At 57.3% G+C, this 13,052-nt stretch overlaps 1 protein-coding gene across 20 annotated transcripts in view; it reads right to left on the bottom strand.

Moving 5' to 3' along the window:
- The window catches only part of NCOR2 (nuclear receptor corepressor 2), a 244,402-nt gene that overhangs the window by 83,365 nt on the left and 147,985 nt on the right, over positions 1-13,052 (bottom strand). For all 20 annotated transcript variants that reach the window (XM_058425856.1, XM_058425868.1, XM_058425870.1 and 17 more), the window contains one exon: positions 11,072-11,170. In XM_058425856.1, the coding sequence (XP_058281839.1) occupies positions 11,072-11,170 (99 nt within the window). The remainder of the gene's footprint in view (positions 1-11,071; positions 11,171-13,052) is intronic.

Raw genomic sequence — 13,052 nt, 5'->3', positions numbered from 1 at the left:
AAAAAAAAAAAAAAAAAAAAAAAAAAAAAAAAGGTATACCAAGGTGTGCTGGACCCAGTGGCTACAAGCTCATGGCCATTATTAAAAATGGAAACACATAACCTTACAATTAAAGAAATTATGGCCTGGCAAGGTGACTCACACTTGTAATCTCAGTGCTTTGGGAGGGCCAGGAAGGAGGATCGTCTAGGGCTCAGAGTTCAGACCAGCCTAGGCAACATAGTGATACCCTGTCGCTACAGATTAGCTGGTGGTGCTCATTTTAATTAGGTGGTACATCCCTGTAGTCCTAGCTACTCAAGAGGCTAAAGTGGGAGCAAAGCTTAAACCTGGGAGATCAAGGCTGCAGCGAGCTTCAACTGCACCACTGCACTCTAGCCTGGGTGACAGAGCGAGACTGCATCTCTAAAAAAATAATAAACTTGTTTTAAAAAAAGAAAACAAAGGTTACAAGCACTCCAAGGGCATTGCTTCCTGATCATCTGGCTACATGGAGCTACGAAGTCATCTGTGCCATGGAGGCGACTTCCACCAACTGCACGCACAGGGTGAGGACAGGATAAGACAGCTTGGTGCTAGGGGCATCTTTCCCCAGTTGCAAGTCAGCGGCAGCACGTTGTCGCGTGGCACTGGGCATGGTGAGAGGATTTATTTACACCATGGCAACCGGCACGTGCTACAAACGCAGCTTCCCCCTACAGAAAGCTGCTTGTTAAACATTTACCAGCACTCTACGGCAGAAAGATGCGTGTCGACAGAACGTGAGCAACATGTGACACGCACATGGAAGCCTCTTCCGCCTGTACAGATGTGTGCTGTGCCAGCCGAGGCTCTGTTGTAAATCCTAATTCAGATCCCATCCTGCAACTCGGCATCAAATCCACAGTCCCTGCTCCTGCTCTGAGGCCAGGATTCCTGGCCCCTGCCTGCCTCCCTCAGGGCAGCTCTCCCTGTGCCCACCACCTGTCTCCTGGAAGATGGCCTGCATGTTCCTGCTTCAGGGCCTTTGCACGTGCTGTGCCCACGGCCTGGGGTGCTCCCCCGACTTCTGCCTGGCCAGTCCCTTCTTACTACTCAGGTCTGAGCCCAAGGGACACCTCCTCAGAGAAGCCTTGGGGCCAGCCCCCTAAAAGCTGCCCTCCTGCCCAGCAGTGGCCTCCTGACACTGGCTTACATGTTTGCCCTTTAACACTCTCTCAAACTGCCATGCTGATTGACTTGCGCATGGTCCAAGTCCCCCATGGGTGTCAGCTCCAGGGACCTTGTTTGCCCTTTTTTTTTGGAGGCAGGGTCTTGCTCTGTTGCCCAGGCTGAAGTGCACAGTGGCATGATCACGGCTCACTGCAGCCTCCACCTTCTGGGCTCAAGCAGTCCTTTCACCTCAGCCTCCCAAGAAGCTGGGATCACAGCAGCATGCCACCTCACCCGGCTAATTTTTTAATTTTTTTGTAGAGATGGGGTCTCACTATGTTGCCCAGGCTGGTCTTGAACTCCTGGCTCAAGCGATTCACCTACCTCAGCCTCCCAAAGTGCTGGGATTACAGGCATGAGCCACCGCACCTGGGTGACCTTGTTTGTCTTGTCCACAAGGGAATCACCTAGAATGAAGTCCCTGCAGAACAGACTCAAACACCACCCATCCCCCAGGGACAGCCTGCCACCTGTGAGCCTGCCAGGGCCCCTCCCTCAGCGCCTCCAGCTGCCACAGACACCAAGGCTGCTGTTCTGGGAACTACTTCCTGACTCCAGCAGCCCAGCTTGAGATGCCCCCCAGGCCCCCGGATCCTGACCGATCTGCTGCCTGGGGAGCGCTCACATTTTCCACCTCCTTCTGCCTCTCTGATGCGATCGCCCCTGCACTGCATCCTGGCCCACGCAAAGGCCGTGTTGGTCGTTTCCTCAACCTGCAGCCCGGTCTGCTCCAACCCTGGGCTCCGGCCCACCCACCAGCTGCCTTCCCTGGGAGCAACATCCCTGACTGCAGGACGTGGGGAGCCCCCAACTGTCTCCCCACCTAGCACAAAGCTGGGCAGGAAAACCAGAGACATCCGCTCACTTCAACCCTAAATCTGCACCCAATCCTGCCCAGCCTAGCTGGCCCTGAGTGGAGAGGACACGGCCACCTCCTCCGGCAGGCCCGGGAAGCTCGGCACCACCGGAAGGCTCCTCCTCCGGCAGGCCCGGGAAGCTCGGCACCACCGGAAGGCTGTGGGCCAATCCTGGCCCAGCCCCAAGCAGGCAGCGGGTTTGAAACAAGATACAAGCCCTTTGGCCTGGGAGCTGAAACACAGCCTGGGGCGATCTGGCCCGCCCTGCCACCGGTCCCCATCATCAAGTGACTTCAGCACCTAGGGGAGGCAGCTAGCCCTGAACACCAGCACCCACCACACAGTGGCTGCCCCTCCCCGGGGACCAGGCCTGGCTGCTCCTCCCCTGGAACAGCCTTCCCGGTCATACTGTTCCCTGTGCAAGCTGTCCGAGTGCCACAGCAAGAAGATCAAGGTCACCAGTCCCTCTGCAAAGAGCTGGGAGAGGAGAGACAGAGGAGGCAGGGGAGAGGGGGCCGTAGTGGGAGGGAGGAGAGAGAAAGGTAGGGGAGGAGCAGAGACCTGGAGGAGGAAGGGTGAGAGACCCAGGGACAGGGTGAGAGGAGAGACCCAGGGACAGGGTGAGGAGGGGAGGGGGCAGGGGAGGAGGAAGAGAGGAGATGGGGGAGAGAGAGAGAGAAGGGGATAGAGGGAGCTAGAGACAGAGTTAAAAGACTTAGATGGGTGAAAGAGAGAGAAACGAGAAAGCACATGCAGAGAAAGACGAGACGTGGACACAGAGATAAAGAGACAGAGAAATAGAAAGGAGGAGGAAGACACGGGAAGAGAAACAGACGTAGCCACCCGTGCGACCATGCGCGCGTGCGCACACACACACGCGCGCACACACACACACACACAGAGAGAGAGAGAGAGAAACCTAGAAAAATGCACGAGATTCAGAGCCGGGGGCTTGGGCAGAGCAGACCCAGAGGGACAGAGATGGGGAGCGGTGGAGAGCGGGCGCAGGCGGGACGGCAGCAGTCAGTGGGGAGCCTCGGCCTCCCTGGGCTTCCTTCTTGGACCCAGGCTGGATGACTGGAGCCCAGGACGGGCTGTTCCCGTCTGTGTCCCATCTCTGCAGAAAGAGAGGCGCCCTTGGCCACATGAACCCCCATCGCTGCGGGAAGGCCATGTTGGCTACCAGGGTGCCACCTGGCCTAGCCAGCCTCACATCCTCGCTCCCCCACGGTCTGCAGTCAGGCCCCAGCATTCCTGGGCTCTGGTTTTGCAATTCACTAGGATAACGCGGCCCTTCCATCAATGAATCATGGACTATAAACCACTGTGCCAGCGCTTGAGCTGTTCCCCCCGCCGCCCCACAGTCCGTGATTCACCTCAGGGTGGTGGCGATGGGGCTCGGAGCCCAGGAGAGGATGCTCGGGCCTCAACCCAGCCTCCAGGCTCAAAAGCCGCTCACGGCCGATCTCAGGGGCCAGGTTCTGGGAGGTGGGGGCTCGGCCCTCCCTTGCCAAAGCTCAGGCGTGTGGAGTCTCATGGGGGTGGGTGTGGAGGGGCTACCATTCCAAAAGCCTAAGCCCGGGCCTGCATCCCCGTGTCAGAACACAGAGAATCTTCCAGAAAGAGGATGGCACCCTCCATTAAACAAGAAGGCAATCCCATCACTCCAAACAGCCATGCACATCCCTCGCCTCCAGCCGGCCACAAGGCTGAGCACCAGTGCCGTAGATGCAAGGTGGGCCACGGTGAAGGCGGCCGCACACAGCGCAGGTCTGAGTCCAGAGATGTCCCATGGCCAGCACTTTTAATCAAGGACTTTTATATTCCACTTTATAACCATCCAAGTTTCAGAAACGCAACCATCGAAATGACACACAAACTGCTTTGGTACAGGGCACATGGTGTGGGGGTGACAGGGCGGAGAAGGGCCGGCACAGGTCTAGGCCTGGTCCAAGCGCTTCAGACAGGGCAGGTGTCTTTGGGATGACACAGTGGCACTGGCGTCTTGCTGCCAGGCTGTGGTTAAGCATTCGGGTGGCCACAGCATCTATAAAGCGTGGCTTTGCAAACATGCAGATGCACAGGCTGCCTCCTGGGCTGGACTGGCCAGACCTCCCTTCTGGAAGGGGCTGGCTGCCCTCGGCTGTCAGGCCTGCTGACAATAACTCAGCTCAGAGCTACCTCATCCAAGTTGGGCCCTGGCCAGGGAGGCCGTTGCCCACCCCAAACACCTGGGAAGGGCCGTTCCAGCTTGAGTGTACCCCCATGGGTGGTCTGGTCTGTGGGGTAGCCCACCTCAGGCTTAACAACCCCTTCAGCCACCCTGCTCCCTGCTCAGGGGCTGACTCCCAGCACCGAGGTTCCCAGCAGGGTCCCAGACCAACGCCTGGGAGCTCCTTGGAAATCCAGAGTCTTGGGCCTCGGCCCTATTGTGGGGTGAGGGGTGCGGCCCAGTGACTGGGTTTCCCCAGCCCTTCCAGTGATTCCGACATGCACTCACATCTGAGGACTCAGACTGGGACATGTCCCCTCACAAGGCAGACCTTGGCCTCGGACGGTGGGAACTCCAGGAGGGCAGAGCCCCAGGATGCTGGCTACAGCCATCCTGGCATGGTCAGTGGTGTCTGAGGGAGTCGGAAGCCTCACTGCCGGGGAAAGTGCACGGTCCAGTGTCCCTGGAGTCACTTCTCACCCCCAGCCCACAGGCTTCCCCTCCCTCGGGATCCCACCACAGCCTCCATTTCAATCCCACCTTGACAAAAGGCAAAAGGAGGGACACCCATGTCCTTGGTCCTGGGCCATGCACCCCCCAGTTCGGGAAATCCACATGGGCGCTGTCGAGCCTGGGAGGGGCGGTCGTGCCCACTCCCCGACACCTCGGAAGTCCCACCTTGCGTCCACCTCTGCAGCGTGGAATCGGGGCAGTCTGGGGTGTTGAGATGGGCCGGGCGCAGCTGATCCCTTTACCCTATTTTCTAAAGGACTAAGGTCGGATTCGCATCTGAAGGTAGAGCCTGACAACCCTGGCATACAGTAGGCACTGAATAAATGCCCCCGGATGAACATGCATATATTGTGCATCTGATGGACACCTCTTGGGGGGTCTGTGGGGCGAGCAAGCTTGGGGACACGAGGCGGGAAGTCCCCTGTGAGCGGCATCTGTCCTGATGACATGAGAGCGGCCACTCGTGGCTGTCTTCAGCAGAGATGTGGCCTGGAGCCATGGGCACCGCGCCAGGACCACAAGCACCACAGCCTCTCTGCGGCCACCCACAGCAGCCTCCACAGCCACCCAGGAGAGAGGGGCTGTGCACCGGGAGTGGGGATGCTGAGACAGCGCAAGAGATGCAGAGCGGGAGACAGAGATGGAGAGGAGAGAAAAGGAGGGAGAGAGGGAGATGAGGAAGAGCCCTCAGCAACTCCCCAAAGACATATATGGTAACAGCGGAGGCGCTGAGAGAGAGAGAAAGAGACAGTGGCCAGCTACTGTCCCCAGGAGCTGAGGGACACATGGCGGGGAAGAGACACAGGTGGTGGCGGGGAGTACTGAGCCCCATCCCACCCCAGGACTCCCATCCACCCCATATCAGAGGGTGTCTCCACAGCACAGATTGAGCCTGGCTCACCTGGGGTCCCTGCATCCAGCATCTGACTCCCCACTGACATGGAGCCTCATCAAGTGACCCTCTGCCGCCTGCCCTCGAGGGGCTCCTGCACAGACCACAGGAGACGCCTGTCCTACCTGGCGGATCAGGGCTGGCTTCCAGAAGGCTGGCTTTACAGCCAGTGTGCTGCCGAGGGGACGGCTGGGCCTCCCTCCAACTCCCCGGGCTGCATGTGACAGGATAGAACCCTCAGTCTGCCACTCAGCAGGCGCCTTGGAAGCTTCCTCACCTCCCTGTGCCTCTGTCTCCTCATCTGGCCGGTGGGGATAATTACACACCTCTCCCCAACACTAGTGAAGTTGAAATCATCACAGTGTGGGGCGATAGTGCTGCATGACTACTGGCCGGCACCATCACTGTCGCCATCGCCATCACCATCATCACCATCGCCACCACGGCGGCCAAGTGATAATGCTCCGTGACTGTCGGCCGGCACCATCACTGTCGCCATCGCCATCACCATCATCACTATCGCCACCACGGCGGCCAGCAGCGCCCATCACCATCACATGGCAGGGCCAGGTGCCCCTGCGTGACTGTCAGCCGGCACCATCACTTTCGCCATCACCATCATCACCATCGCCACCATGGCAGCCAGCAGCACCCATCCCCATCACACGGCAGGGCCGGGTGCCCCCGGAATTTTGACAAGGCTCCCATGTCTCACTGGACTCCCAGGTCCTATCCCCCACTTAGCCATCAAGGGGTCCAATGCATATTGGCTGAGATAACCTAAGTCTTCTTCTAAAACTAGCGAGCCCAAGAAGGCAAGGAGAACCCGACCTGCTGCCCTCCAGAGAAACACCACGGAGAAGGGAGCTCAAGCTCCCTCCCCGTAGAAGACGTCAGGGAAGAGGCAGGCAGCATCCCCTGGCAGTGAGCACCCTACCCCTGAGGGTGCGTGGGCTCACTGGCTGAGAAGACCCGGGTTCTCCACCTTCCCGTGGTGCCCGGGGAGGGGGCCAGTGTCACGGTAGGGGGAAGGGGCTGTGTCTGCTCACTCAGAAACCTACAAGGGAGAGAGAAGCACGGACAAGCGTCCTGGGGCAGCTGTGAGGGCAGCGGGGCTGGTCAGGGGCTTGTGTGCTCCCTGGCCTGGGATTCCCATCTTATCACACGGCCTCAGCTGCCAGGATGGGTCAGAAAGAAGGACCGGCCCACAGAGGTACCCTGGGTGCCTGCAGTGCCTGGAGCACAGGGCAGTGGCTCCCCAGCCCATAGTCAGTCGCCGAGAGTCCTGGACACCTGTCCCAGCCTGCAGGTGCCGGCCACGTGGAGGCAGCGGGGTGGCGGGTGGAGAGTGGTCTCAGTTCACCTCCCCACCCTCCTTAAGGAGCTGCAGGTCCTGTGTGCTTACAGCCTTGGCGCACTCAGAGCCCACCACTGCCTGCACCTCCCGTCCGTCACCGCAGCCTTCCAAGCAGCGGTGCTGGGCCCACCCCAGGCCTGCCGCGCCCTCACCTGGGGCAGACTGATCAGCAGTGTCAGTGGCTCCACAAACCCAGCCACAGACAGAGACGCTTAGCTGGCGGCAGTCACTGCATCTCCACTTAACAAGACAGGCTGAGCCTGAGGCTGCCGTTGATTTTGCTTGCTGCCATGGGGCAGAGAGGACTCTCAGCCCCGGAGTTGGCACTTGGGAACCCTTGTTTACCCCGTGGTTGTGAACCAGGCCTGTGGGGGGTGGCAGGGCAATGGATCTACCTGGCACAGAAGCTGTTCCAGGATATGAGTGTAAATCTCCCTCCCTGGCAGGGCCCAGGCCACGCCACCACCTCCTTAGCAAATGCAGCTGATCCAAGGAACGGGCGAGCCCTGGAAACAGACAGGGACCTCCTGCCCGGCTTGCTTTCTGCCATCTTTCTGAGAGAGGCAGAGAAGACAAGCATCATTCCCCATCCAGGGAGCCCCTGCCTGGAACAGCAGCTTCAGCAGGGGATAAAAACTCACCAGCAAAGCCCCACCAACTCCCAGGCACCGCAGATACCACGGCTAAGCCAGGACATCTCCATTGTAGAGGGGCATGTTTCCTCCCTGCTATGGAACATTCTAGGGCTTCCCCGGTGCCCCAGCCTGGCCCCAGGCATCTAATGCCCTCCTTCCCCGGTCTCACTGTAGTCTAACCCAGAGGTCTCCTACTAGGGGCTGGGGGTGATTTCAACAGCAAGTAAGAGTTGTGTGGCATATACAATGTTGAGTTGTTTTTTCCCTTTTTAAAAAATGTGACCTAAGATTTAAAATCAGGCAGTTTCATATAAAACTAGATTTCCAGCTCATCATCAAAGATCAGAACACCTGGCAATTCAGGGCCACTGGCCAAGCGTCGGCTGGAGCTGAGACGGGGCCCAAGCTCTGCAGTGAACCACAGGCCTCCCCTCTCCCTACTCCCTCCCCAGACACAGAAGTCAAGTGTGAGCTGTTATTTATCAAGTTTGCACTTCTATTTTTCACAGGGTAAAAAAAAAAATCTCTATTTACCCATCAAAAGTGAGCAAAAGAAAGAGGGTCACATAATCTTCTCCATTTCTTTGTTTGTTTAAGGCTCTGGGAGATAGCGGGACCCCCAGGAATCCAAAGACTCAGACCCCCTGTTGTTCCTGAAGACACGCGCTGTCTCTCATGCTCCCTGCCTTCGCACGTGAGGGCCGCATCCCTGTCCGCCTGTGGGGCTGCTCCTCAACCTCATCTTTGGGGCCCTTTATTCTACGGAGTCTTCAAGGATGTGCCACCAATGCCACCTCCCAGGGAGACCCGCGGCACAGGGAGACCCCGCGGCACAGGGAGTCCCCACAGCACAGACAGACCTACGGCACTGTCTTGAGGCCACCTGTTTACAACAGCTCTGAACAACTAGCATGAAGCTCCCCATGTCCTGCACACAATAAATGCTCAACCAACGGATGAGTCAGCAAGCCGGACACACTCCCTAGAGCAAGCCAGACACTCACTCCACGGAGGGCAAGCCGGACACTCACTCCACGGAGGGCAAGCCGGACAGTCACTCCACGGAGGGCAAGCCGGACACTCACTCCACGGAGGGCAAGCCGGACACTTACTCCTGAGAGCAGGCCGGACACTCACTCCACTAGACACACTCTACCAGAGTACAGGCCAGGCCTCTACAACAGAATATGCCGGGCACTGACACCACCCCACTCCCGCTTCTTAAATTACCATGGTCTCCCCACCTCCCTCTGTGCAAATGTGGCTCTCACACAGCAGGAGGGGATGGGCTTCTGCTCTTCAGATCCCCAACCCAGCTACCAGGAAGGGCTCCCATCACAAGCCCAGCCTCAATGCCCCCACACGGGTCGTGGGAGGGGAACTGGGAAGGCCAGCAAGAGAATGAGCATACAGTAGGTGTCCAACAGACACCTACCTGATGACGTTTTCCAAATACCTCTTGAGGCCGTTAGCCACCCTTCCTTTGTCACAATCCCCACCGCTCCCTGCTGCCTCTCATACCTCAGCATCTATATACTCCCTGCCTGGCACTTACTTTTTTGCCTCTCAGTCTAGAAAATTCCTAAATGCACTTCAATTTCAAAAACACCATAGCGGCTGGGCACAGTGGCTCATGCCTGTAATCCCAGCACTTTGGGAGGCCAAGGCAGGTGGATCATCTAGGTCAGGAGTTCGAGACCAGCCTGGGCAACATAGTGGAACCCTGTCTCTATTATGAATACAAAAAATTAGCAGGATGCTGTGGCACGCACCTGTAATGCCACCTACTTGGGAGGCTGAGGGATGAGAATCACTATAACCCAGGAGGCAGAGGTTGCAGTGAGCTGGGATTGCACCACTGTACTCTGGCCTGGGCAACGTTGTGAAACTCCATCTCAAAAAAACAAAAATAAAACATAGCTACATGCTCTGTGCCACTCGGCCTTGGTTTTACACATCTGTTAGAAGGGCAAGCAGCCTGGTCAACTCTGGCTACAGAAAACTAGACAAGAAAACCCTCTCCACAAGCCAAACGCAGCCACCCTTCCACGAGCCCTGCGGATAAGGACCAAGCTCAGCGCCGGGCATCATGGCTGGACGTTCGGAATGCAGCGAGGGGTGGCTCATGCTCCTGACAACAGCCTCGTTTCCCTCATGGGAGTTTTCTTAGGCTGTAGGAAAGTGCCTGTTTCACAGCAGACACTGGGACCCCGCCCCCAACCCGTGATGGATGGTCTTCAATGCCTTATGGGTCTCGACCTCTGGCAGCCTGGGAAAGGGAAGGCGGGCAGCTCTGGGGAGGGGCTAGAGGATGCCACCAGAGGGAGTACCCGCCTCAGAAAACTTCAGGGTCCCCTTATCCCAGCTCGTGCTATTCTTGGCCTCTGTCACTCTCGCCCGGCCCCCTCAGCCACTGAGGCCCCCAGGAAGGAAATACCTTGACCAACTACGATCCAGCAGCCACCAGAGTGCCCACTGCCTCCACCCGCCTCCTCCGTGTGGTGCTCCCAGTATCTGCTCTGAAACGATGCTTCAAGAGCCCAGATGCAAAACAAATTCTCCCAAACACGGAGCGCCCAGGATCCCCCTTTCAAAGGCGTGCCACTGAGCCTCTCATCTCTACCATTATTTACTGGGTATTTTTTCAAACCAACTCCTTTTCCTCTAACTCGGAGGAAGAAGCAAACTTTTTCTATGAAGGGCCAGATAGTAAACATTTGAGACCCTGTACGCCACACACTTTTGGTCACAACTACGCAACTCCACCAGAGCAGCAAGGACGCTGCCATGGTAATATGTAAACAAACAGGCATGGCTGTGTTCCAATAAAACTTTATTCACAAGAACAGATGGTGGGCCGGATTAGTCCCAGAGTCCCAGTCTGTCAGCCCCTGCTCTAGCGTAAATAATCTTTCAGTCTCATCCCAAGCAACGGCGTCTGAAAAAACGGCGAGCTGAAGTACTGGCTACTTTTTCTTTCAAGTATGCATTAAGATAAACACACACAACCATTCACATTTTAAACATGTGAAGTTTGTGAACTACCCCAAGTCATCCTGGGAAGCCCTTACTTTTGGAATGTAGCCTTTTTATGCACAGAGATCACAGGTCACCCAGTCAGGAGTCTGGGATTTTGCAGGCTGAGGAGGCCCGTGGCTGTTTCTCCCCAGCTCTTTTCCTGGCCACTATGGGAGGCTCAAGATAGCCTGGCAGGGTGAGCACCCCAGAGGGGGTCTCCCCACACCCGCTGCAACCACGGAGGGGAGACTGCACTCACGCTGCTGGTGGCCAAGCAACAACAACTCATGGGGACAGTTACCGCCAGCCATGCGGGGTGCTGGCCACCAAGCAAGTGGCTGCTGGGCGTGCAGGGAGCCGGACCCCAAGGACAGTCACCCCCACCTTGCCTCTTACCTGGCTCTTGCCGCGGCGCCGATAGCTCCGTCTCACCAGGCTCTTATAGTTCTCATTCTTCTTAGTCAGGTAGTAATAGAGGACGCACTCAGCCACCGTCTGTGGGACAGAGGAAGAGGACACTGAGCAGGGTACAGCACAGGCATTCAGGGCAGGAGCCAGGAGCTCACATCCTGGGCTCACATCCTGCCTCTTCTATGTACTGGCTGGGTGACCTCGGGCAGATGACCTAACCTCTGTGTCTCAGTTTTCTCTTCTGTAAAATGGGAATGCTAATTGAACATACTTCACAGGATTATCACAAAGATCAGATCAGTTAATACATAGGTAAAGTACTTGGGATGAGGCCTGGCCCAGAGTAAACATGATGGAAGTCTTTCCTGTTATCACAGTCACCGCTGTTGCTACGGTTAATGACAGCGCTGATGTCGCCATATGTTACCCCCAGCCCTTATGGGAAACAAGGACTCCAGCCCACAGCCGGGCAAACTCAAAGCCTTCCCCAAACATAGGCCGGGTTCTCTTTTCCCTGACTTCAGCCTTCTCCTCCCTCATATTTGAGGTCCTGAATAGCTTCTTCCAAGCCTTGTGCATCGGGACCGCCCCACGCCTCATGTGCCTCTTCCTGGGTTTCCTTCTTTTCTCTGCTTGGTCTTTTCCATGTAGATTGGGTCTGAAAGCCGGAGCAACCAGCCCTCTATGAACCCCGGCCAAATGGGACCAGTAAAAGGGGCAGCCTCAGAAAGTGATGCCACGATGCCCCCACCTGCGGGCATGGAGCCCAGCTTGCCAATGCCCGCAGGCGTTCTCCTTACAATGTCAAATGTTTCTGCAATGCTCTGGCCAGTGCCAAGCCAGGACCCCACCTCCAAGGGGCATTCTGTGAGGCCTCTGAGCTGGGCCTCAAACCTCACTGCCCTCAACAGAAAGCCCCCAGCTGGCAGCCTCCGGCCAAGTACGACCGCCAGGGGGGCTCCCAGGCGGCCCCAGGCTAAACCCGGCCCAGAAACAGGACCCACATAGCAATAGAGAAAGATATTTTATAATCAGATGCCAATATTTGCAATTCAGGGGATGTGGGTGCCCGACTTCTCCTTTAACAATTCAGGAGAGCTCCTTCCTGCGCTCAGCAACGGCAGCCCAGCTCCGGACAGCAGCTGCCCCCGCAGACGGGCACAGACTGGCTGGTCCACCTGGCTCCCAGCCAGACGTCAGCCTCACTCACTGTCAAGACCCGCCTGTCCCCGCCGGCCTCTCCGTTGGCAGCTCCTGCTCCAGACCCCTCTGGAAGCTCTACTGAAGCCTCGTCCTGGGCCGCCTCTCAGCCAAAGAACACCACAAAGTTTGTTCCCCAGCACAAAGACTTCCAGTCCCCCCATCCTGAAGGAGGATTGCTCAAAGGCCAATTTCTGAAATGCCCTGCTTCCATCCCGGGGAGCCCTAACCTAGAGTCCGCCGTGCCGTCCACTCCCTGAGGGAGACGTCCTCACTCAGAAGATGGGCTATTTATAGGGCTTGTTTCTCCACACTGGTTTTTCAGGCATGGAGAGATTTTTCCCCACACTGCTCGGTCTCTCTCCTTCTACGGTTATCAGCTCATGAGGGGCAGGCGCTGGGAACAGCTGTCCTTTAAAATAAGTGCCTCATCCTCCTGGCCTCCCTCCTACAACCAGGAAGCCCGAGCAGGGTGTCCACCAAGCAGGGGTGGGCAGGTCCCCATCTCTGAGAAACGTGATTCAGGGGAATGCTGCTTAAGACACACGGACGGCAGCCTTTCTCCTCTGACCCCAGGAAGCTGGGGGAAGGCCCAGGGGCCACGTCCAACATGCAGCCTCATCCAGCCACCTTCTCCCACCTGCAGCCTCCCCAGGCACAGTCCAGCCAGCCTTGTGGGCGCAAAACAACGGCTTTACCGTTCTCTGGGGACACTTTGTGTCTACCGGCCAACTGGGGCTGCTCCGGGCCTGGGCTTGACACAAAG

Source organism: Hylobates moloch, unplaced genomic scaffold (assembly GCF_009828535.3).
Source record: "Hylobates moloch isolate HMO894 unplaced genomic scaffold, HMol_V3 SCAFFOLD_12, whole genome shotgun sequence".
Taxonomy (NCBI): Eukaryota; Metazoa; Chordata; class Mammalia; order Primates; family Hylobatidae; genus Hylobates; species Hylobates moloch.
This window is presented reverse-complemented; position numbering and strand designations above follow the sequence as displayed.